This window comes from Triticum dicoccoides, chromosome 6B (assembly GCF_002162155.2).
Source record: "Triticum dicoccoides isolate Atlit2015 ecotype Zavitan chromosome 6B, WEW_v2.0, whole genome shotgun sequence".
Taxonomy (NCBI): Eukaryota; Viridiplantae; Streptophyta; class Magnoliopsida; order Poales; family Poaceae; genus Triticum; species Triticum dicoccoides.
Genome location: NC_041391.1, coordinates 19,840,362 through 19,866,948, shown reverse-complemented (window position 1 = coordinate 19,866,948; position 26,587 = coordinate 19,840,362). Strand labels below are relative to the sequence as shown.

General features: G+C 46.5%; 1 protein-coding gene and 3 pseudogenes across 1 annotated transcript; 3 read left to right on the top strand and 1 right to left on the bottom strand.

Annotated features, from left to right (window-relative positions):
• The first annotated feature begins 3,241 nt into the window (after positions 1-3,241).
• On the top strand, positions 3,242-4,993 carry LOC119326443 (putrescine hydroxycinnamoyltransferase 1-like). The gene is made up of 2 exons (XM_037600086.1): positions 3,242-3,765; positions 3,907-4,993. The coding sequence occupies exons 1-2, from the start codon at positions 3,346-3,348 to the stop codon at positions 4,804-4,806; spliced, it is 1,320 nt and encodes a 439-aa protein (XP_037455983.1). The 5' UTR covers positions 3,242-3,345; the 3' UTR covers positions 4,807-4,993.
• Positions 4,994-14,549: 9,556 nt separating this feature from the next.
• Positions 14,550-14,988, top strand: LOC119320578 (annotated as a pseudogene).
• Positions 14,989-17,052: 2,064 nt separating this feature from the next.
• Positions 17,053-18,069, top strand: LOC119320577 (annotated as a pseudogene).
• Positions 18,070-25,345: 7,276 nt separating this feature from the next.
• The window catches only part of LOC119320576, a 1,866-nt pseudogene continuing 624 nt past the window's right edge, over positions 25,346-26,587 (bottom strand).

The window sequence follows — 26,587 nt, the reverse complement described above, 5'->3', positions numbered from 1 at the left end:
AAACTTTCTATACTGCTTGGAAGATTGGAGATGGTAATAAAATTAAATTCTGGTATGATATTTAGGCTGGGGATTGTTCCCTCAAAGTGCAATACTGGGAATTATTTGAGATCTGCAACCAAACTGACTGTGGTTTTTCAGGTGTGGGATGGTTTAAATCTGAAGCTTACCTTCAGAAGGTGTGTCGATAAAGCTAGTTTTGATAAATGGTGTAGTTTAATTGGGCATATTAAGCAGTTCCCCTTGTCTACTTCCTCTGATATCCATGTTTGGACCCTAGAAAACAACGGGGTTTATTCAGTTAAATCCTTTTATCATGCTAGCTATTAATTCTGGTGGAGTGGGGTCAGAGATTGGGGATAGCCTCTGGAAAGTACTCTGTCCCCAAAAAATTCATGTCTTTTTTATGCCTTTGTGTTTATAACAAATTCCTGAGTAGGGATAACCTGGCTAAACGCAGGAATCTTGAAAATATATCTTGCCTTTTCTGTAGTGAGAATGAATCAGTCCATCATCTCTTTTTTGAATGTGTGGTTGCAGATCATGTATGGGGGCTAGTTGCTGAATTTTTTGAGAATGCTCAAATCAAAAGTTTTGCTGACATTTATGCCTTGTGGCGGTTACACAAATCTAAACCTGTGCATAATATGATTGTTGCCGCCTCCTTGTGGAGCATTTGGAGACTGAGCAATGATTTTTGTTTTCAGGGACGTACTTGGAAGGGCATGGGCTGCGTGTTTGTGAAGCTTCACGGTAGTTTTCTTCATCAATGGGTGGGTCTCTGCGACGCCACTCAAACGACGCTCCTAAAGCAATTCATCCTCGCGCTGGACACATGTCGTGGGGAGCTACTTCGCAACGCATGGGACTGAATCTCTCCCTAAATCTTTCGAGCAGTAGTTTGATTTGCTCAGATTGATGGCGGTTCAACACTAGATTCTGTGAGGATACGTGGCTTGGCGACATGCCTTTGGCGACCCAGTATCCGTCCCTATATCGTATTGTTCAGCGTCGTGAGGCCCTTGTTGCCACGGTTATGCAGTCCATTCCACTCAACATTCAGTTTAGGAGGGTGCTTGTGGGTGATCGATGAGAAGCATGGCTTCACCTAGTCCGTAGACTGATGGAGGTTCAGTTAACTCCTCAGCCCGATCAGTTGTGTTGGAAGGTTACTAGATCTGGGGAGTTCACAGTTAAATCGATGTATATCGATATCATTAACTCTAGTGTGATTCCTAGTTCCAAAGATGTTTGGAAAGTTAAGGTCCCTTTGAAGACTAAAGTGTTTATGTGGTTTGTGCATAAACAAGTAATTTTAACAAAGGACAATTTTGTTAAGCGCAACTGGACAGGTTCTACTAGGTGTAGTTTCTGTGATCGGGACGAGACTATCAAGCATCTCTTTTTTGACTGTCCTTTGGCACGAGGGTTGTGGCGCTCTGTGCAAATTGCCTTTAACATTACTCCTCCGACTTCGGTCAACACGTTATTCGGGGCGTGGCTTGCTGGGATAGAGTCCGAAACAGCTAGACACATTCGTGTAGGTGTATGTGCGTTGTTATGGGCAATTTAGAATTGCAGAAATGATTTGGCTTTTAACAGAAAAACAACTATTCATTTTTTGCAGGTTCTATTCCGGGCTACTGCACTGATCCGTATGTGGTCCTTACTCACTCCGACGGAGGCCAGGGAGCGTTTGGTTACTGGATCTGTTCGGTGGGAGATGGTAGCGCGGGATATCTTCAACCGGTTTGGATGGCGGTCATATAATAGGATAGGCAATTAGGTTACATATCTTTTATTTTGCCTGCCGGTTGTGGCTTATTGGGCCTTTTGTTTTGGCGTTGAGGCTCTGTGTGAGCTAGCCGTTGCTTTTGTTTGCAGACTTTAAGATCTTGTTGAACCTTATTACTCTTTAATAAATGTGGCCGTATGCATCGTTCTGATGCAGAGGCCGGGGAGTCCCCCTTTTTGAAAAAAAAAAGTAGTTTGATTTGCTATTTCAGTAGGGTAATGTAATAAAAAAGGAGAAGATTGCTAGTAGTAGAGTGGATGATCTTGAGACTGATGTGTGCTGCTGCTCGAGCAGGATGGGTTATTTTGAGTTGTAAGGGCTGCGGCCCGGATCTGGCTCACTTGTTTTTGTCTGCCTCATCAATAAAATGGGGCGGGGGAAACCCCTTTCTTTCAAAAAGAAAGTTGATGAAGTCATCAACGGTGAGACGAGAGTGAGCCACGAGGAAGAGCATGCCCTTTTGGTTGCAGTCGATCTCCAACCTGCTGTCCCCGCCCTCCCTGAAGCGGTCGGCCAAGAGGTAGAAGGGCACAAGGGCCTTGCTCAACGCCGTCTTCAGCCGGCTGACGTCGAAGAAGTCGCTGGTGGCTGTTTGATCACCGGAACGTCAATGGTAGAAGTGGACGAGTGGGGTGTAGCCTTCGTGGACTAGCAGAAGATCGAGCGGCTACAGCCGGAGTGCTTTACTCAGCGTGTCCGCGGCCGGCGTTAGAAAACAGGACTCTACCACCTGCACCTCCTCCTCCACACCGTCCATTCACCTTGCTCTGCTCTCCCCTGCCTTCTCTAAAATTTAAAAAATAGTGCTATAGCATCATTAATGGTACGCTATAGCGTTTTGAGAATTGTCTCGCTAAATAAATCGTGTACATTGACATACTAATAGCACGCTATAACACGATATACCATGCTAAAAGCGTATTTCAAGGCCCGCGCTATTTTTTCATTGCTTCTCTTCCTCCCTCTCTCTCTCTCTCGTAGCGTTAGCTACTGTGTTGGAAATAGGGTGAAAGCTCAAAAAAAAGGAGAGAGATGGCATATTCACAAGCAATTATTGATGGAGAGATCACGTCTCGCTGTTTTCCCACTGACCGGTCCGTCCGTCTGTGTGTCTGTCTGTCTTTTCTCCTCTTCTTCCAGCGTCTCTCTCTCCCTGCTCTGCCTCTAACAGGGCCCGACAGAGAATCGATGGCGGGACGTGCGCCTGCCTCCAAACAATGTGTTTAGTTTCCTTGAATGGGTGACACAGCAGCATGGTGATGGTACTACAAAAATGCTAAGCTCTACTCACTATCATACAGCTGTAGGGAAAGAAAACAACGAGATTTGATATTATCGCCATGTATGTCCCCATCAGCCAGATCGCTTTTCTTTACCATTATCATGTCTAGAAGATATGCGATCACATGCCAAAAGATATGCGATCCTCACTGCCCATTTCCAACTCGGTAGCTAGAAGTAGCAGTAGCGCTAGAAGAAAAGCAAGACAACATCCGGTAGTAGCTAGAGCAACAAGGACGAATTAAACAACAACACAACTACTCTTAGGAATGGCCGGCGAGGAGGAGGTGCAGGTGGTGGAGTCCTGCTTCGTGACGCCGGTGGCGGACGCACCGAGCAGGGCGATCCGGCTCTCGCCGTTCGACCTCATGCTAGCCAGCAGAGGCTACACCCCACTCGTCCACTTCTACCGCCCACCAGAAACCGTGGGCGACGACTTCTTCGACGTGACAAGGTTGAAGACGGCGTTGGGCAAGGCGCTTGTGCCCTTCTACCCCCTGGCCGGCCGCTTGAGGGCGGGCGGCGACGGCAGGTTGGAGATCGACTGCAACGGCAAGGGCATGCTCTTCCTTGTGGCTCAGTCTCGTCTCACCATGGATGACTTCAGCGACTTCAAGCCATCATCAAAGCAGAGGAGGCTGTTTGTTCCTCATGTCAGCGACTCAGATGGCCTCTTATGGGCAACCCAGGTCCGTTTGATTCCTATCTAGTCCTTTCTATCCAAATCAATTACTAACTACACCTACAATTAACAGAACTAACATGTAGTACTATTCAGAAGCCAAGCGATTAGTAATATGTGCAACAAATTAATCCATATATGTATGTAGGTGACATTCTTAAAGTGTGGTGGGGTGGTCTTAGGGTCGGCAATCCATCATGCTGGTATGGACGGATCTGTTGTATTCCACTTCTTAAGGACATGGTCAGCTTTCTCCAGAGACGGCGACCGGGCTATGGTGAACCTCCCCTGCCATGATCGCTCGCGCTTGTCTGCGCGTGATCCACCTGTTGTTCATCCCTATGCTCTTTCCATTTTTAGCCCCAAGATAAACCTACCCCCACAGCCAGGGCTGGTCGTCAACGAGGTTGTAGCCCTCACCCTTGCCAAGGACCAACTTTCCACTCTCAAGCACATATCTGGTGGCGATGGCGTGAGCACCTTCAGCGCCTTGAGCGCCCACCTGTGGCAATGCATGTGTTTAGCCCGGCAGCTACCCCCGGATGCTACGACGCAGCTTATGTTCTCGGCCAACATCCGCCGCATCATGAGGCCACCACTCCCAGACGGCTACTTCGGCAACGCGATAATAAACCTAAGTGTCGGCGACAAAGCGCGTGCAATCGCCTCGCGCGAGCTGAGCTACATTGCGCGGCGAATAAGAGACACCCACAGACGGTTGAACGACGAGCTAGTGCATTCAGCAATCGACTACCTCGAGCTAGCAAAGAGGGACGACGAGCGCCCGACTACAGGCAATTTGCCGGTGACTGACATTAGAGTTGTCAGCTGGCTTGGCATGCCGTCGTACGATGCGGATTTCAGCTGGGGAAGGCCATTGGCTATGTTCCGTGCTGAACCAAACCGCGGAGGTTTTGTTCACCTGATTGACAGCGCACAGGGTGATGGCAGTGTGCGCATCATCATGTCTATAGAGGCTGCAATTCTCAGCGAGTTGAAGCGTTTGTTGTATGCCAAATTCGACACCATGTTGTATTCTAAGTTTTAACCTGCATGTACCAGGTGTGTTCGAGTCATGGATGTTTGATAATTGTACCCTGTTAGGTGTTTGTACACCGAGAAGTAATCTTAATCAGCTTACTCTAGGCTTATACAATTGAATTCAATCCTTCTGGTCTCAGCTTCAGAGTAGAGTAGTTGCTCATGCAATGCACGAGTTTGTTTACTGCGATGAAGATAATTACTGCAAATGGAATGGTTTACGTGCTCAAGCACTCTTGGTTTATTTATTTTTAGTCCCTGTGCTCTGTGGTGGTGCTCACTCTGCCCGGTCACCTTCAGCCATGGCAGCGAAAGTTAATTGATTTGAATCCATCTATATACTGGGATGGGAGGAAGCTTGCTGAGCTCAGCGAGGGAGTAATTTCTAGTTGTAACAATGTAAGTAATGTGATGCGGTGATATTTTCCGTGATTATTTATTTTATCCAATCAAGACCATAATGTAGATGCATTCGTTGGATCTGCTGTTTCCCCTTATCATAATAATCTTTTTTTAAGTGCTTGCTGTGGCAAACGCGGGAGCTCTGCCACATCATATAAGAAGAGAGTTTACCAGTTAATTTAAGAAAAACCTGGCGAAAATGGGTGAAAACCGCAATACAAACACTAAAGACAGAAAAACAAAATTAAAGGTTGGGGGAAGGGTTTAGACAGACACACAAATAAACATTAGGGAACATCGTTTGAGCCAAACACAAGAGTGCCGGCGCCCAAAACCATAAGGCACGATTTTTGTGCAACCAAAACGACCACCACCCTCCAAAAAGATGTCATCCTCCCCGAGACATGGCTCGGCCTGTCTATGCAAGAATCTTGGACTAATATTAGCTGCGGGGAGCAACCAGGGGTGTTGGAATCGCCTATCATGGTAAGGCCCATCTTCAACTTTTCGTTAATGCCCGCCAAAGCACGGATCACTGCGATTGCCTGAGAAGAAGGTGGCTTATTGTACATATCGAGGTAAGCTTGCATCTTGTTCTTCGCGACCTCATATTTGTTCATCTCTGGCAACTCACCAAAGGCCTCCATACCCCTGAATTCCGCACGCTTGGCTGTCGGGATAGTGCACTCTTTGTTCTTCTTATCGAGACGCCCACTTCTTCATGTAATTTTACGTAGAGGCATCATCCGTCGCCACCTGCACGGGCGTCGGGGTCGCACTTATCATAATCTTTACTGTCTTAGTTGGAACAATTAATATATTTTCCTCCTAAACACTTCACCATGCCAATGCACTCAATCACTCACACCTTTATACAGTATACAACTCTACCTACAGAAACCAGAAGCTTGACCTTACCAAACTAGGTAAAACAAACATGTATATGTTGATTTGTATCTAGCTATACAGGACTTACTAAGAATATACACTACAGGAAAATCATGTTTTGCCGTGTGAAAGACTATAAACCGAGAGCTTTTTCTCGGGTACACGGCTTATGTTCTTCTAAACCGAGTCTACAACCATAAACACCCGGCAACTACAAAGGACTCGGCTTATGGCAGTCTGTAAGCCGAGTGGTCCAGAAAAGCTCTCGGCTTACAATAAGCACACGGCATCTACTGAAAAAAGCACCCGGCTTGTACCTCGTACTCGGTAAAGATATATGCCACGTGTCTACAACGGAAGTGGCTGACGGCGGCATCACGGAACAGTCTATAAGCCGTGTGCCCTGTCAAAGCTCTCGGCTTATATGGCATATAAACCGTGTGCCCTGTCAAAGCACTCAGCTTAGATGACATATAAGCTGTGTGCCTTGTGAAAGCACTCGGCTTACATTTTTGCACATTTTTTGCAACCCCTAACATTTATGCAAAAATGGTTTTAAATGATTTCCAGGGACTGACACGTGTCATGCTATGGCCTTCTTTGAGAGAACAAGAAGTTTCAAGGCCGAGGGACCAACGAGCCCTGCACTTCCTTCAGAAAACGAACATGTTCCCTCTCGATAGCAAGATACTACCTCGGAGATAGTACAATTTACAAGCCGCCTCCAAGCATGCTTATGTGAAACACGCTCAGATTCTTACCACACACTACAAGGGCCATATCACGATGCCATGCCAAGTGCGAGGAATTTCGGCAGCGTATGATTTTCGTGGATTAGAACATCTGCATTTGGCACGCCGTTGAGGTACATTCGCATCCCCAGTGGTGCGGCTCACCCCTCCTTTCACTGCACAAGTCCTAGCATGTCTTGAGGACTTAATAGGATTTCCTTTGAGAGCACAAGAAGTTTCAAGGCCGACGGAGCAACGAGCCCCGCACTAACTTCACAAACCGCACACATTCCCTCTCGATAGCTAGATACTACCTCGGAGATGGTGTAGTTTACGAGCGGCCTCTCGGTAGGCTTATATGAAACATGCTTAGATTTTTACCACAAACTACAGGGGCCATATCCACTAGTAGAAAAAGGGTCAAATGTGAAGCACAATAGTGCCGGTTTGAATTTTAGCCGGCACTAATGTGTACATTAGTGCCGGTTCGTGGCGGCGATCAATAGCACCGGTTCGTGGCAAACCTTTAGTACCGGTTCATGTCACGAACCGGTACTAAAGAGGCTGTGTCAGCCTGCGGTCAGGCTATGGCCCCACCATCACCATTTAGTGCCGGTTCGTACCACGAACCGGTACTAATGAGGTTATGGCAAGCTGTTTTTAGTCCCACCTCGCTCCCCTAACAAGCCTTTTACCACCTTAAATATGTTATTTCTCAAACTATCACAAGCACTTGGTCTTCATTGAACTCTATGTGTAGAATTTGTGGCCGCAATATGAGTCTTCATCGGTTTATAAATCGTTGATGACTCATATTGACAATTCAGATTGTACACACAAAGATCATTGATGATCAAAGTATTTTTGATGTTATAAGATCATATTGACAATTTAGACTGTAAAAAAATGTAAGATCATGATCTAAATGCTCTTATATTTTTTGCATTCAGTATGCACCAACTGCTAGGCAGGAGGAGCTGTTTAGTACCGGTTCGTGGCGAACCTTTAGCACCGGTTCGTGTCACTAACTGGTACTAATGAGGTTGTGTCAGGTAAGGCTAGCTGGGGCCGCACGAGCACCTTTAGTACCGGTTCATGAATGAACCAGTACTACAGTTTCTTAGTAATCTGTTTTTTAGTCCCACCTCGCGAAGAGAGAGAGATTATGAGCGGTTTATAAGCCCTGAGTGCAGAGACGATGAAGAAGAGGCTCAATGCTCACGTTGCTTAGCTTCAAGCCTTAAGGAATATGGTAGACTGCACGGAGCTATGCGCAGTGCAGTTTACACTATTCCGAAAGGCTTGAAGCAAATTAACGAGCATTGCACCTCTTTTTTATTTTTAATAACTTATTACAACTCCGGACTTCTTCTGTTATGGCAAAAACTAATTGCACGTCGGCATTTTTTTTAAACTTTGGTTATAACTCCAGACTTTGACCATCAAGTTTTGCAGAAAAGAAAAAATAGCAGGAAAAAAACTATAGCTGAAAAGAAAAAAACTATATAAAATGACCGTGAAATTGAAAATCACTACAAAATGAACTCTGAAAATGTTGAATTTTGGCAAACTAGATGAAAAACTACTCAGAAATAAATAGAAGAAAATAAATATAACAGAAAAGAAAAAACTATACAAAAAACTACGCAGAAATAAATAGAAGAAAATAAAGCAGAAAAGAAAAAAACTAAAAAAAAATTGGGGCGCTGCCCTGTGGGCCTGCTAGGCCACGAGCGTGCAATTACAGGCCTTAAAGGCCCAGCAGACTCACAGGGCAGCGCGCAGAATTTAGTCCCACAAGCCTGCTATATAGAGGAGTTCAAAGAGGTAGCCGCGGCTGGGTTTATAAACCAGTGCGGCTGCCCTTCGCCCGGCGAGGTGGGACTAAACTTTGGGGTGACAGCGCGAGGCCTTTAGTACCGGTTGGTGGCTCCAACCGGTACTACAGATCACCCTTTAGTACCGGTTGGTGGCACCAACCGGTACTAAAGGCCTGGCCAAAGTTGGCCTTTAGTACCGGTTGGTGCCACCAACCGGTACTAAAGGGTGATCCTATATATATAGCACTTATGAAAATTTCAGTTACATCTCCCCACTTTCGTCTCCAACCTCTCGACATCGCCGCGCGCCGCTCGATCCCGTCGTCGCCGCCCGTAGCCCGTCATCCGTCGTCGTCGTCGTTGTCCCCGCCGCCGCCCGTCGTCGTCATTGGCTCGCGCCGCCGCCCCGAACGCCGCCGCCGTCCGTCGTCGTTGCCGCGGTCCCGTACGTCGTCTCTCGCACCCGCGCGCCGGCGCCCCCGCCCCGTACGCCGCCGCCCTCGCCCCGTACGCCGGCGCCCCCGCTCGTACGTACGGGGCGGCGTACACACACATACACACATATACACACACTACACACATACACACACACACACACACATTTTTTACTTATTTTCTGTTTTCTGTTTTCTGTTTTCTGTTTTTTAGAAAATTTAATTAGATATTAATTAGCTAGGTATGTGAGATTTGAACTAGTTGAATAATTAATATAACTAGTTTATTTTTAGTAAGAAAATTGTCGAACTAGTTTATTTAGGTATATGAGATTTGAACTAGTTGAATAATTAATATAACTAGTTTATTTTTAGTAAGAAAATTGTCGTATCTAAGATTTGATTATTTAATTAAAATATTATAATTTGATATATATTTGAACTAGTTTATTTTTAGTAAATGCTTAGTTGAACTAGTTGAATTAATATATAGAACTAGTTTATTTTTAGTAAATGCTTAGTTGAACTAGTTGAATTAATATATAGAACTAGTTTATTTTTAGTAAATGCTTAGTTGAACTAATAGAATTAATATAACTAGTTTATTTTTAGTAAATGCTTAGTTGAACTAATAGAATTAATATAACTAGTTTATTTTTAGTAAATGCTTAGTTGAACTAACTGAATTAATATAACTAGTTTATTTTTAGTAAATGCTTAGTTGAAATAATAGAAGTAGTTGAATTAATTGAATTAGTAAGTGTTTAATGTTTCGCCTAATATGAACATAGGAAATGTCGTCTGACGACGGAAAAAATTTCGGTATGTGCACATACTGTGAAGATGAGCGCGGCCAGTGCGACAGAAATTTTCTTGTTGATGGTAGGCGATTCAGCATCAAGTTGGATGAGACTTTCGAATTCGATACAGTAAGTCACAAGGACAAGTCTGTTTTCGTAATTAAGCATGACTTATATATGCTTCATTTGCCTGACTTATAATTTTTAATTTTCACTATTCTACTAGCGCATCTCATGCCATGCAAGAATTTTTGCCTTGGATAAGATAGGTTTTAAAGATATGGAAACTATGGAGGTAAATGAAGCTTACCTGAAAACTGAGCATGATGGTTATACTTTCAACGTCAAAGTATACAATGCACACACGTACATCTATTTTGAATTCAAAACTTGGTAAGCACTATGCAAGGCTTATGCATTTGAGTTTGGTATGGTTATCACCTTTGATATTCGTCTGGAAGATGATATTGAAGGTAATAGAGACATATGGGGCGATGTGCAGACGCCTCCAGTTCTACCATTATGTGAGTTCTTCTCAAATATATTTTTGTCTTTGATATTGCTTATTTCAAAAATAACTGACAACTAATTTCTATTGACAGCTTATCTCCATTCAACCAAACATGTCCGACGCTTAGTAGACAGGACCTTCTACTGTCCCGGAGCTGAACTAAACCGCGAGGAGATAAGTCATTATGTTTCATGGCTTGAGGATCTTCATACTATCAAGACAGATTTTTTTCCTGCACTTGGAAATGTTAGTACTCAAAACGTGCGACCAATAGTGATGGTATTGAACTACGGTCACATCTATTTAGGAATGATGGTAAGATATTTACTATTTGTCCTCAGTGCATATTTTGCGTACATATTTTTTTTAAAACTTCCATTGCTGAGTATATTAATTAAGTACTATATGATGTTCTTCAACAGGGACTCCCGATGACATTGTGACTCAGGGGATCGAGACTAAAGGTCAGATGTCAATTGTGAGCTTAAGGCCAAGATATCCTGCATTGCACATGAATGCATTCAGGATATCTAAAAGCGATGAATGCTTAATAGTGAAAGATTGGAGGAAAATTGTTAATGATCGCAGAGAAGTACTAGGGGGCAGCAATGAGAAGCGCAGCCCACGATTAGGAGACAGGTTCATCGGCATGCTCCAGTATGATCAATCAGGAGAGCTACACATGTTCTATGCTATTTTACCAGAGAGAGAGTAGCTAGCAGAGTGATTTAGCTAGTTCTTCATGCTGCTCTTAATTAGTACTTGGCCTTTCATGTTCGTGTTCTTCGTTCTGAACTTAAGTAATTTGCTTTTGTGGTGTTATATATGAACGCTTATAATATCATGACAATCATGTTGAACTCGATGATTGGTTCTACTAGAAATTCTATATATATATATATGCATAACGTTTACAATGTGTAGTATCGTAAAATACCAGCAAACAAAAAAGAATTAAAATGGAAACACAAAATTAAATGAAAAATAAACCATAAAACTAAAAAACCCCAAACCTTATAGTACCGATTGGTGTTACCAACCGGTACTAAAGGGCTCCAGGCCCCCGGAGCTGGCTCGTGCCACGTGGTTTCCCTTTAGCACCGGTTCGTGTAGAACCGGTACTAAAGGGGGGGGGGCCTTTAGTGACCACACTTTAGTGCCGGTTATGGAACCGGCACTAAAGGGCCTTACGAACCAGTGCTATTGCCCGGTTCTGCACTAGTGATCACGACACCGTGCCAAGTCCAGAGAAACTTTGGCATCCTATGATTTTATTTTTCGTGGATTAGAGCGGTTGCATCCCACATGCCGTTGCGGTTTCGCACCCCCGGTGGCAGGGCCCGCGCCTCCTTCTACCGCACAAGGCCTATGCATGTTGCAAGGACATCATATAGGATTTCCCAAACCTCTTCTAGACATGGTTTCATCTGGCCGGTGGGCAGATCTACAATTTCTCATGGTGAAACCCTAGGAATGCAATAAATGTCTCAAATATTGCAGGCGGGCCCAAAAAGTGCCAGGGACTGGCACGTGTCATGCTATGGCCTTCTTTGAGAGCACAAGAAGTTTCAAGGCCGAGGGAGCAACGAGCTCTGCACTTCCTTCACAAATCTCACACGTTCCCTCTCGATAGCTGGATACTACTTCGGGGACGGTGCAGTTTACAAGCGGCCTTTGGGCAGGCTTATGCAAAACATTCTCAAACTTGGTCTGATATATCATCATGGCTTACCGAAGACAAACGGAAATGATTCCACCTTGGTCAAACCCCACTCTGGTCAAAGGTGTAGATCGTTTGGCCATGCAGACCGACTCATCTCTGAAAACCATGAGAGGGAGGGTTGGAAGAGCACACTCACCATTGGCCTTGACATGTTTGTGTTACTGAATATATGTTTAGTCCTTATACATGGACAATAATGAGATTACAAACATGAAGGTGCCAACACTCAACCAGAAACATGGAGTTTATTGATTTTTAATTATAAAAATGCAAATAAAGTTTGAAAAACAAGGAACTTGGCATGATATATTTATATGTCATAAACATATTGTGATAAAAGTTTGAGAAGGTTTCTCAAAAGTGGTCATGCACAATTCATAGGAACCGTAGCATCTCCTAGGAAACTATATGGCTTCGAGAGGAAACATGTCATTTGAAGGCGATGCGACCGCTACTTCACCACTGGCCTTGAAGATTTTTCTACACTCACGATATACCATTACATTATCCATGTCAAAATTTGACATCTTTCGGGGTTCCTTAGTTATATTTAAGTCATTGAATACATTCTAGGCATTTAGTGAATATAATATAAAAAATGTAACACAAATGCATGAAAAAGTTAGTGATAATGGGTTAATAAATTCTATTTGTCTTGATGAGTCTATGTTTAGCCCTTATTCAAACAAATAAAAGAAGAAATGAAAATGAAAAGTGAAAAATTGAAAAAATAATATTTGCTGGGTGTTTTTTTTATTTTGCACTCGGCTTATTTCTTTGTAATCCGAGTGCCGTCCCGAAAACACTCGGCTCATGTCTGTGTATTCTCATTGGTCAGTCTAGGCCTCCCACGGATCACGGGCCATGGCCGTTGGATTCGCTTTAACCGGACGGCTGGGTAGCTATCTTATCTCTTCCCCACCGCCAACCCCCCCTCTCTCCCCTTATCCATCTGTTTTCTCAGCCGCACACAACACACAGCCGCCGACGCCCCTCCTGTCGCTCGCCTCGCCGCTGGTGCTCCTCGCCCGTTTTGCCACGGACGCGGAGCTCCCCGAGTGCCTCCTCGTCCGCCCCTTCCACCTTCTCTCAGTACCCGCGCGAGTCCTGCACCAACCCTTACGGATGCCTCGCCTGGCTCGACGGCCACCCGCCTGCGCCGTGGTAGGAGGACAGGAGGACCTGCGCGAGCTCCCGCTGGGATGGAGGCCTCCGGCGTGCTGTTCCTATGGTCGCAGTCGAGGGAGTCCTAGCCGCTGCTCCCGTCGGGGCTCCTCTCCGGCCGCGCTGCAGGCAGTGGCACGCGTCGGTCCGATTGGATGGGCTACAACGGAGGGCAGGAGAAGGGCTGGACGGCGCGGGGCGGAGAGGCCTCGCGAAGGGCGGCGCGGGTCGTCGGAGCATGACGGCGTCCGGTGTCTCTAGGGCCTGGTCGGCTCGGACGTGATGCGCACGCAACCTCTCCCTCGCCTCCTCCTGTGGTCAGGAAGCTCTTCCATCGCTTGGATGCAGGCCGACAGAGAGCTCGCCACCCACGCTCTCTCGCCGGAGGATTCAGACCGGCCGTGCTCGCCCGGCGCTCGCCCATCTCATCCCGCACGCAAACTGATTTTTTTCTTTCTGTTTTGCAAATTAAGCTTTACCGAGTGCTATAAACAGAATACTGGGGTTATATGTAAACTGTGCTGCACGGCCCACAGTTTATATAAACCGTGTGTCCGTCGGCCCTCAGCTTACATAGACCGACACGTGGCATTGCCGTTAATGCCTGACTTCTGTTATATATAAACTGTGTGTCTTGTTGGCCCTCGTCTTACATAAAAATACTCGGTTTATATATAAACTGAGTGTTTTTTTTTGGCTCTCGGTTTACCCTTAATAAGCCGGTCCCAGTAAGCCGTGTCTTGTAAGCCGGAAAAAACACACGGCTTATATATAAATCCAGTGCAAATCGGCATAAGCCGAGTGTTTTTGGTACACGGCTTATAAATTTTTTCCTGTAGTGATACATATATAGACACCTGATTTCCAGTTTCACTATGCAGTACAGTGTACACACACACACATCTCTTTGTGGTTCTATACGCATGTGTGTAGGGTTTTTTATTTTTTATTTTTGAGGGAAGGTTTACTAGAGTTATCAGATGGAGATGGGCCACCAAACCATGACCCATCAATAGGAGACAGCAGCATGCATGGTATCAATGTATCATACAGCTGTAGGGAAAGAAAGAAAACAACCAGATCTGCTATCGCCATGAATATCTCCATCTACTACTTTTGTCTACCTTCAGGATTGGAGATCACTGACCGATCACATGTCCAAAGCCATTCTATTATATGATTGCTGCTACGTGCCCATTTCTAACACACTAGGAATCCCAGTAGCAAAAGAAGAAAGAAAGAGAACAGGAGGGAAATGAGAGCAAGAAGGAAGGCAAACAGCCTTGCGGCTAAAATGGCTGGTGAGGAGGAGGTGCGGGTGATAGAGTCCAGCTTTGTGATGCCGGCCAGCGACACACCGAGGAAAGCGCTGCGGCTCTCGCCACTCGAGCTCATGCTAGCCAACAGAGGTCTCACTCCGGTTGTCCGCTTCTACCGGCCGCGTACCACCGACGACGCCTTCTTTGATGTGATCAGGTTGAAGACGGCGTTGGGCAAGGCCCTCGTTGCCTTCTACCCTATGGCCGACCGCCTCAGGGCTGACGCCGATGGCAGGTTAGAGATCGACTGCAACAACAAGGGTGTGCTCTTCGTCGTCGCCCACTCTCGTCTTACAAATTATGACTTCAGCGACTCTCGCCATCACCAAGGCTAAGGAGGTTGTTTGTTCCCCACGTCGATGACCCGGCCTACATCGTGTGCGCCACCCAGGTCTGATTCTTTCTATATTACTACTTTCTAATCAAGTCAAGTATAATACAGTAGTACACTATATTTGGTTTTTGGTCAGTTTTCCTAGTTACTGGTTGCTCCAGAAAAAAAGTAGAAATAGAAACATATCATTCATATAACATGTGCCACAAATCCATCTATGTAGGTGACATTCATCAACTGTGGTGGAGTGGTCTTAGGGACGGCAACACAACATGGAGTTGTGGACGGCACTGCCGCATTACACTTCTTGCATGCATGGGCAGCATTCTCCAGAGAAGGCGACCGAGCTGTAGTGAGGATCCCTTACCTTGACCGCACCCTCCTGTGTGCACTCGACCCACATGTTGTTCGTCCGGACGCCCTCTCCATATTTTGCCCCAAGATAATCCTATCCCAGGCGTCAGGTCTTGCTGTCGTCAATGAGGTTCTCATCCATTCTATACCCATTAAGCTTTGCTAGTCTTGCCATGATAATGGAAATGCCGAGTCCTCGTGGCTCACAGATTACTACAACAACAGTTGCAGGTACAGGCAATACGATGATCTGATGCGAGAGTGATGATTGATTGTTTGGAGTTTTTCTACTTTGATTAGGAGTAGGTTCCTCGTCGGCAGTCTGGGCTAGTAGGGTGGATGTCGTTTGAGCTTTTCATTTGTGTTTCATCAGTAGTCGGATGTTGCTCTATCCTTGGTGGGGCCTTCGATTTCCTCTCGGATAGAATCACATATTGGGCGTGACAATCATCACGGGACCTGCGGACGCGTGCGCCACCGACGGGCCAGGTCGGTCGCGTGGCATAGATGAGGCGGATCGCGGAGGCGAGCGGGTGATCAAGCCGATCGCGCGTGAGGTTGGGGATGCCGCTCGGTGGAGGCGTGATGGCGACGGAGTCCGAGATGAAACCGGCGACGACAGATGGCGCGACACGACATGCGGACGAGCGCGTTAGCACCGGCACCCGGTCTGCCAAAGCAATGCTGACGCTCGGGCAGCGAAGCCCGAGCGACCAATAAAGCGGCAGCGCCCAAGCTCGAGGCAGCCAACGAGCCTGACGCATCCGGGGACGAGGCCGACGTAGATCGACGGGCGGGCCGGCGCGCGCGGTGCGGCTGTGATGGGCGGCCACATGGCGCGAAGCCGCCGGGTCGGGGCGGTGTAGGAGGCCTGGTCGGAGACGGGCGGTGACAGACGGCGACGGGCAACGGACAGGCCAACGTGCGGACGACGGCTGGCCCTGACGGGCCGGCTCGACGCGCATGGCCACCGGGTCTGAGGAGAGGCCGGCTGGTCGCGCCAGGGTCGAAGTAAAGGCGCGCGGGGGTCGACAGGGGCGGCAGGCGGCGCAAACCGTTCTTAGATCGGAAAACCAAAAACGACGATCAAGATGACCGGTGGGAGAGAGAAAAAACCCGTAGCAAAGGCTCGGGAAAAAAGGCTCTCTAGGGGACGAACCCTAGGTACGGGCGGCGCGGCCCCGGCGGCGGTCATGGAGGTCGACCGCCACGAGGGCGGCACGCAGAGCGGAAGCGTTGGTCGGGCAGTGTTTAAGTTTGATCGATTAGGCTGATACCATATTACAAGATAGAGAAAAATTGGCGAAATATGATCGATTAGTTGATTGTATTAATTGAGTCTCGTGGGCATATATATATAAGTACAATGATCAACTTGAAGTACAAGACAACATAGGACCAAATGCTAATCTATACTATACTTCCTAATAATCATATAGTCAACAGTTGGAAACCTCGGCCGTGACCTAATCAACAAGTTATAGTGTCCGTGGGTCGATAGCACTAGTAGCAGCAGTTCACGTTCGTGCCGGCTTCAAGTTAAGTCCGAGTCTGAGTGCGTTCTGGTGTCGGCTGTCCGTGCGTATATATACAGAGCAGGCTGTGCATAACCTTTGAGATGGATCCAAAAGCAAATAGAAATCAAAGCGCTGGTTGACGGAGCACCAAGTTCTCTTCCCCTTGCCTCCGTCGTGTCCTGTTAGTCTACTCCGTCTGGTCGTACTTGGGACTTGGAGTCCCACACTCTTTACGCACCGTAACTTCCCTCTTGCCATGTCATTCGCCGGCGTGTCTCTCCTGGGCGACAACGGCAGGGCCATCAGCCACGCCATCGACGTCGCCGCAGCTAGCGGGTACCACCTTCTTGTGGTCAATGGCTACTCACGTACCAAAGCCACTACTCCTACTGGCAGGGTGATCGTCTCTCCCCCTTTCACAGTAGGAGGCCATCGGTGGTGTATTCGCTACTATCCTAACGGTGAATCCTCAGAGAACGCCGACTATATATCTCTTGTTCTGCACCTTCTCGATAAAGACGTTGCAGAGGCTCTGAAGGTGCGGTTCGAATTTAGTTTGGTCGGTGAGCTTGAGCGACAAGATTCAACATATATTCGTTCAATCAAGCCCGACAACTTCTCCAGCAGCCATCCATCTTGGGGTTACAAAAGGTTCATGAAAAGAGATGTCCTTGAGAGCTCAAACCATCTAAACAATAACTGTTTCATCGTCCGATGTGACCTTGCGATTGCCTCCACCGCTGATCTCTTCATTAAGGTACCGCGACCTCTTGCAGTCCGAGGAGGGCACTGACGTGACATTCACGGTTGGCGATGACTCGTTTGTTGCCCATCGTTGCGTGCTCGCAGCTCGGTCTGCTGTCTTCAGGGCAGAGCTCTTTGGCCCTATGAAGGAGGGCGCAATAGGAAGTGTCATCCATGTAGAAGACATGGAAGCAAAAGTGTTTAAGGCCTTGCTTAGCTTTATTTACACCGACTCACTACCAGAGATGGAGATAGATATGGTGGAGGAGGAAATAGATATGACCTACAAAGGCTGAAGGCACTCTGTGAAGAGAAGTTATGCAAACATATAGATGTGGGCTCGGTAAAAACTATTTTAGCTCTAGCCGAGGGGCATAACTGTTGTGGATTGAAGGAGTTATCCCTTGAGTTTCTCAAGACTCCTTCTAATTTGAAAGACATAATGGCGACCGACGGATTGGACGATATAATCAGAACCTGCCCCTCTCTTGTAAAGGAGCTCATTGCCAAGTTAGCTTCCCTCAAATAGACAAAAACGGTTAGTTCCTAAGACTTATATATGTTGATTGTTTCTTTCCTTGATCGGCCAAGACTTGAACCATCTTGTTCATTTATTTTCCTTCTTTCAGGCGGCAGATCAAGTGAAGACGATGACTTGGACAATGTAGCTGCATAATGACCCTCCGTTCTCCAAGATAAGATATCAATACCAGCTTGCTTCCTTGAAGGTTGGTCACGGCCAAAAGATGAGTTGTTTGTGTCCTTAAGGATATCACGGTCAAACATGGACTAGTAATGGCCTGTGCTTGTTTGCGAGTTTGTGTTAGTTTCTATCCATGTTTGAGTACTTGTCCTCAATTCATGCACCTTTTTTTTAGGGATCAATTCATGCACCGTTAAAGCCTGACACCATAAGATATTAAATATTCTTTTTTTAGAAAATGATCTTTATTAACATAAAACAAATGCTGATGCCAAAATCAACTTTATGAACGCACATACGCACACCCTACCATCTGAGCATCTCTTAGATATTGAGCTGGCACAAAAATCTGAGACTAACGATGTCTCCATAATCGACGGGGATGTCTCCTTCTGCTGAACACACATCACCAAATGGCCTGAAATTAATCAAGGGGAAGGTGACCGGCAGTGCAAAGTCGAGGACATGGACACTGGTTGATTTGTTTCACCACAAGGAACCTAACCATTTGGGCTACACTTAGTTTGCCAAGGGGAGAATATTAACCGGCCTTAAAGTCTTTAACGCTAGGAGGAAGATGATGTATAGAATGTCTACTCCCTCTGATCCTTATTATTTGTCATTGCTTTATTTTTATTTATTTTTTGGAAAAGGAGACTTGCCATCCCAAACATGCATGCAACCATATTATTAAAAAGTTGGAACGAAAACAAAGTCTTAGATCCAGTACAACTCGCAAATGGAGCAAAAAAAGAAAGAAAAACTCAAAGCCACAACCGGCAGGATAATAGGACAAGATCACTGAAATCCTATCCTATTATGAGACCGCTATCCAAACCGGTTGCAGATACCCCGTGCTACCATCTCCCACTGGTTGCACCCAGTAACCAAAGGCTTCCTGGAATCCGTAGGAGTGAGTAAGGACCACGTACAGATCCATGTTGTAGCTCTGAAGATAACCTGTAAGAAAGTTGAGATCTGTAGTCTATTAAAGATCGTATCGTTCCTGAAGTTCCATATAGCCCAAATAAGCACGCATATTTCAATTTGAATTCAAGCCACGGTAATATGGTGTATGCCAGCTAGCCACTTTCCAAATAACGCTTTAATGTTAGCCGGAGGAATAATGTTAAAGGCTATATGAATGGTTCCCAAAGTAATTTCACGAGAGGGCAACCTAAGAAGAGGTGTTGTATTGTTTCATCATAATCATAAAAACAACCGCTCGCACCAAGCGTCACCTTAATAAATTATCTTTGGTAAGGATCACTTGCTTCTGGACAAACCACATGAAAATCTTGATACGCAAGGGAACCTTAACTTTCCAAATATGTGTCGATCTCGGGATTGGGCCAGAATTAATTAGATACATATACATTGATTTGACCGTAAACACGCCGCTTCCAGTTAATTTTCAATGAAAGGAATCAGGTAGGTCGGCGAGTTGAATGTCCATCAACCTCCGCACCAAGTGTAGCCAGGAACTCCAACGCTCCCCAACTAAAGATCTCATGAACAGGATATTTAGGGGCACCGAATGTTGTATAATATTATATAAGGTTGTATAATATTATATAAGGTTGGGTACTGTATAGCTAAAGGTGTCTTCCCTAACCATGTATCCTCCCAAAATCTTGTTGTCATCCCACTGCCAACAAATAATTTCACCCTACGGAAGAACATGTCCTTCGACCTCATGAGCCCCTTCCAGAATGGCGAATTGTTCGGTCTTACGGTAACTTGGGCCAGTGTTTTATATTGTAAATACCTGTTACGTAAAATCTGTGCCCACATAGCATTAGTCTCTATTGATAATCTATACAGCCACTTACTCATTAAGGACTTACTTTTAATCTCCAGGTTCTCGATTCTGAGACCTCCCGGGTCCTTTGGTCGGCAAATGATATCCCATCTTGCCAATCGATATTTTTTTATTAACATCATCTGATTGCTAGAAAAATCGATATCAATAAAAATCTAGTCTCTTACATACCCCTTCAGGTACTTCGGAGAAAGATGATAGGAACATCGACATACTAGTTAGTACTGAATTGATGAGCACAGCCGACCTTCATAAGACATAAGCTTGCCCTTCCAGCAGCTTAGTTTTTTTTCAAATCGATCCTCAATGCACTTTCATTCTTTATTGGTAAGTTTACAATGATGAATCGGGATGCCTAGATAACTGAAAGGCAGAGATCCCAATTCATATCCGAACAATTGTCCACATGCATCTTGTTCTTCTTTGGCCCTACCAAAGCAAAAGAATTTGCTCTTGTGAAAATTAATTTTGAGACCCGACAATTGTTCAAAGAGACACAACACTAGTTTCATATTCCAAGCCTTTGCAAGATCATGCTCCATGAAGAGAATAGTGTCGTCGGCATATTGTAAGATGGAGACTCCCCCATCGACCAAATGTGGGACGACACCACAAACTTGGCCGTTCTCCTTAGCCCGACCTATAAGCACGACTAGCATATCAGCCACAATGTTGAATAAGAGAGGAGACATCGAATCTCCTTGTCTTAAACACTTATGAGTCTGAAAATAGTTACCGGTATCATCGTTAACCTTAACTCCAACACTACCTTTTTGGACTAAGGAATCCACCTGATTCCTCCATGTCTCATTGAACCTCTTCATGCACATTGCCTGCTGAAAAAATGACTACTTGACTTTATCATATGCATCCTCAAAATCCACTTTAAAGATAATCCCATCTAGTTTCTTCGAACGGATTTCATGGAGAGTTTCATGTAAGACAACCACCCCTTCTAGGATGTGGCTCCCCGACATGAAAGTCGTCTGGCTCGGTTGCACCACCAAATGGGCGATCCAAATCAGTCTATTAGTACCTACTTTTGTGAATATTTTGAAACTCGCATTTACAAGACAAATTGGCCTGAACTACTTGATTCGAACTGCTTCTTCTTTCTTTGACAACAACGTTATCGTACAAAAGTTTAGATGGAAGAGTTTGAGGTGACCATTGAAAAAGTCATGAAATATAGGCATAAGCTCGTCCTTGATAATATGCTAACATTTCTTATACAATTCACCAGGGAACCCATCTAGTCTCGGTGCTTTATTCAGTTTCATTTGTGATATTGCATCAAAAACCTCTTTTCAGTAAACGGTGCAGATAGAATCTCATTTTCCTCTGACCGAAGTTGAGGGATATCCCCCACCACGAGCTCATCCAGGGACACCGCATTGTCCACCGGAGGCCCGAAGAGTTGTTTATAAGAGTTGTCATGGCTTTAGTATAACTTTATTACGTAAAGCAGCGACAAGTAATATGGATAGGAGGGAGTATTGAATTTCCCACAACTAGCTAGAGTTACAACAACGAAAATATGGAGAATACGACTTTCTCTCTTGTTCCGGTAACCAAGCAGGGGCGTACGTAGCCAGTGGGTGCGCGATCTCGATGCACCATGGCCCACCCAAAACATTGTGAATTTTTTCTTAGTGTTTTAGTTGCTAGGTTGGTCAATTCCGCACTCTGTGTGTGATGTTCAAATTTTTTATTTGCGGTGATACACCTATTATGAAATGTTTCTGGCCCTGCCACTGCAACAACAGCCCTCCAATCCAGCAACCAGGAGCGCGCTACCACCGCTCTGCAGCATGGCCTACTTTCATTTTCTCGAAAATAAAAAGGATATTTCCCTCCTGGAGTTCCTACAGGAAGCTAATTGTACGGCCGTCTTTGCCCTGCCTCTTTCAGCACATGCCTACGAGGAGTTCCAACTGGTTGAGGATATTGTCAATCGACTTCCGCTAGTGTAGATTTGGCAACGCCTGATTCCATGAGCGTTCCTTTGGGGCCTAATGTTTATAATTCTTCAAAGTTATATCAATTCATGTTTCAAGAGAGAATTATCTTCCATGCATCATGCACACGGTTAGTCCTGTCCTTTTGATAAACCATCCCTGTTAGCTTGGTTAAACATACTAATCTGATGTTATTTTGTGGTCTTGCAAGCAGCTCACCCCCTGACCTTTTTGTAATCCTCACTATAAATTCAAATGACTTCGATCGCCTGCTGTTTCAGTCAAACAAAATACGAGTTCAAAAAAAAAAAACCTTGGCAGCATACTTGGGAGGGTAATCTCCTCCAAGCCTCTGATCCACACATTCTTGCACCTTGTGTTCAGCAAGTCTGGTTCCAGCCTGCATGTTGATGTCCTTAGAGTTTTGCTATTGCATCTTCTGAGCAAATTATATCCGCGAATGCAATGGATAGATACCCATGTCAAGAGGGGTTGTTGGCCACGGGGTAGTGTAAGATCAACTGCCTTTCGAATAGTTAAAAGTTCCAGCAGCACGACGCCGAAGCTGTAGACATTGCTCATCTATATCTATACTACTATATAGTGTATCAGTTTGAATTCAGGCATTGCAATGCATATCCGGCCGTTCATTGGGTCCATCCGACGGCCAAAAGTGCTTGGATTCGCAGCTACAGTAGCGCTGAGTGTCATCTGGATCGTTCCAGAGGCAGCCATGAAGTAGCATAGAGTCAAAACTATCTGGGTCGTTCTAGAACCAACCCATTGCATGTCTGCAGCAGGTTGGAGCTAACTGAGTTTCCAGAGACCAGATTCCACACTCCTCGGATCCCCTCGGAGCAACACAAATTATTTCAACAAAGGAGACTCGGGCAGCGGTACATGTGGTTGATAGGTAGGTTGCTTCAGTACTACTAAGTCTGACAAGCGGTAAAAGTAAGATGAAGAAATATATAAAACTAAACAGATTGAACAAGTGCAGTTTTGGGTGGAAAGCTGTAGCAAGTAAAACAGCATCGCCCACATATATGACGTCACTGACTTGGTGTGCACTTTTGGATCGAAAGCTGTAGCAAATGTTACATTAAAACATAGCAATAGGTACCCAAATTTAATGTATACTACACATTCTTTGCATGTGATAGTTATTGAGTATATGAACATGAGAAGCTTTCTTATTTAAATTATAGGCATTTCGGGCGGCCGCGGCGGCTACGGGGGTAGCGGCAGCGGCGGCCAAAGAAGAGCGGCAGCGGCGGCGGCCTGACGGTGGCGGCGGCGGCTAGGTTAGGAGCGCGGCGGCGGTGCTCGAATTAGGCAAAGAACCCGACAGCGTGACAAAGACCTGCGCGGACGGTGGCATTCCCGCGCCAAGGGAGACAGCACAGCGCATACCACGGGAGATCGACGCGCGGTGACGGCTGAGTGGACCGTGGGCCGCGGCGCTACGGCCCGTAGGGGCGACGCAGCGGCGGCGGCCAGGTCCGGGCGACGGCAGGAAGACCTCGAGACGGTCACAGGGACCGCGGGCCGCGGAGCTACAGCCCGAAGGGGCAGCGCAGCGGCGGAGCGCGGGGTGGTGCAACCGCGTGGACGGCCTCGAGATGGCGGCGTGGACCGCGTGCCACGCTTGCTACGGCCCGACGGGGCGACGCAGTGGTAGCGCGAGGGTCGGTGCAGCCACGGGGACGGCCTGGAGCGGACGGCCTCGGGGCGGCGGTAGACCGCGGGCCGCGGCACTACGGCCCGAAGGGGCGACGCAGCGGTGACGCGGGTCGGTGCAACCGGGAGAAGAACCACGGGGCGGCGGCGCTGCGGCCCGACGGGGCAACGCAGCGGCAGCCCGTTGCTCGATCGGCGGAGGGGCGCGCAGAACTCGGAGACGATCTTCACGGGACCTGCGGAGGCGCGCGTAACTGACAAGCCAGGTCGGTTGCGCGGCGTAGATGAGGCGGATCGCGGCGACGAGCAGGTGATCAAGCCGATCGCGCGCGAGGTCGGGGACGCCGCTCGGTGGAGGCGTAGTGGTGGCGGAGTCCGAGATGAAGCCGGCGGCGGCGGGCGGCAGGGCGGCTATGATTGGCCGCCGCATGGAGCGAGGCCGCCGGGTCGGGGTGATGCAGGAGTCCCGGTCGGAGCAGGGCGGTGACGGCCAGCGTAGATCGACGGGCGGGCCGTCACGCAAACGACGGCGGTGAAGGGCCGCCACATAACGCGAGGCCGCCGGGTCGGGGCGACCAGCGGGCCGATGCATGGACGATGCGCGAGGCCGCCACGTCGGGGCGACCGACGGGCAGACGCGCGGGCGACGCGCGAGGCTGCCGAGTCGGTGAAGAAGCTGGCCAAACGCGCCAGTGTTGGAGTAGAGGCGCACGGGGTCGACGGCGGCGGTGGGCGACGCAAACCGGATCACATAGACCAGAAAACTAAAAAGTAGACGCCGATCAAAGCGACTGGCGATAGAGAGGAAACCCGGATCAAAGGATCGGCAAAAAAGACTCTCTAGGGCAGCCGGCCAACACGGGCGGAGGACGAACCCTAGGTACGGGCGGCGCGGCCCCCGGCGGCGGTCATGGAGGCCGACCGCCCCGGGGCGGCGCGCAGGTGCGGAAGCGGCGGCTGCTAGGGTTTAGGATCGACTTGCGATAGATACCATGTTAGAAGGGAGAGAGGGATTTTGTGGAATAGTTGTTCGTTGTATTGCTTGAGCCTCATGGGCATATATATAGAAGTACATGATCTACTTGAAGTACAAGGCAAGTCAGAATATTTCCTAGTCTAACCTATGTTTCCTAATACAATCATGTTACTCAACAGCTTCCATGATAGAACCAATCCTGGTTCGGCTCCTCTAACATTCTTTTTACCTGTGATCATAAACCCCTAGAATATCAGTTTTTCATGAAACAAACTATTTTCTTAACAGAATCTTCATAGCAGTTGATCAGTTTGATGATACTTGTCTCATTTGATGACCTTTTTTGGCTCATGCAATGATAGAAGTCCCAGATTGATGTGGCACAAACATGAAGATTAACACCAGGGAATGCTGCAATATTTACGTTCTCCTCGGTAATTAGAAGTCACAGTTGAGCTAAAAATAGCAGGGAGCACACAAAAATCTGGAAGTAGCAACTCACCATGAAGAATATCATGCAAGGATCCCCTGGATGCATATTCGTAAGCAAGAACATGGTTGTCTCCTTCAATACACTATCCAAGAAGCTGGAGAACATTCTCATGTATGAATCTTGAGACTACTAGAAGCTGCGGCGGAAGGTTAATAGTTAGAAGGGATGTCTCGCTATACTGATAAATGAAGACCATTAACTAGAACACGAAAAAGGCAAGGCCATGACCTTCAAACTATCTACTATAATAGGGTTAATCTTCTTGATCGCAGATTTACGTCCATCTTTCAGTACTCCAGAAAAAACTTTACAGTGTAAGCTCCCTCCTATAAGAGCATCATTGCTAATGTTCCTGGTAATTTCCTTGAGTTCTTCCATGGAAATGGTTGGTACTGCTGATGGTGGAATTTTTTCAGTAGAAGTAGTAATAGGGGTAGTGGAAAGGACATCCTCTGCCTTTCCACTTCTACCTGCATTAGGTGGCAATTGAAATAAAACTTAATATAAGAAGGTGCTCAAGAGACATTTGATTATTTAGTTCTACTATTTGGCACAATAACTTAACATTAATTCAAGGTCAGAGGAACTACTAAAATTGTCATGCCAATCGGAGTAGAGTACACAAATACCTTATTACCTGTAGAAGTTCTGCCCTTGCACTGATTGTAATATTTTCTGATTGTCCTGAGTATGTCTGCTACTTCAACCATTTCCAGACGCATTTTGCCTCCATTTTCAAGCATTCTGCTGCTAGTTTTACGACATCTTCAACAAATTTGATGTTCTTTTTATCATTCAGAATTTTCTCATCAAACATTTGCCTCACCTTTTTCCTTGTTCTCAGGGCTTCGGCAAAACATCGAGCAAGGCTGATATTCCCATCCAGAGCTTTCTTTCGGGTGATGATTTCAAGCAAAACGACTCCAAAACTGTATACATCACTCTTGGAAGTTAGAAACCCACTTTGGCAGAACAAAGGGTCCATGTAACCTATGCTACCCATGATAGATCTGGTGTGCTGAGTCTCGTCAGTAGCAAGCAATCTTGCTATCCCAAAATCCGATAACTTTGGCTGCAGATTTTTCATCTAGCAGTATATTAGCAGTTGTGATGTCACCATGAAGAACAGGACTATACATTGATTGCATGCATGATAATACTTCTGCAGTGATGTCCAAACGTTTGTCCAAAGGGAAGGGGGCAAAACCATTGGCATTGCTGCTGCATGGAGGATGTCGTAGAGGCTGCCATTGCATACGAGCTCCATCACAATTGTAAGAGCATTCTCCTCCGTGCAGCAACCAAACAGTCTGACAATATTCTTGTGATTTATCTGCGAATGCACTATCACCTCTTTGGCTAACTCTTCTCTCTTCGTTCCATTTTTGTATATCTTTACCGCGACTGGATGAAGA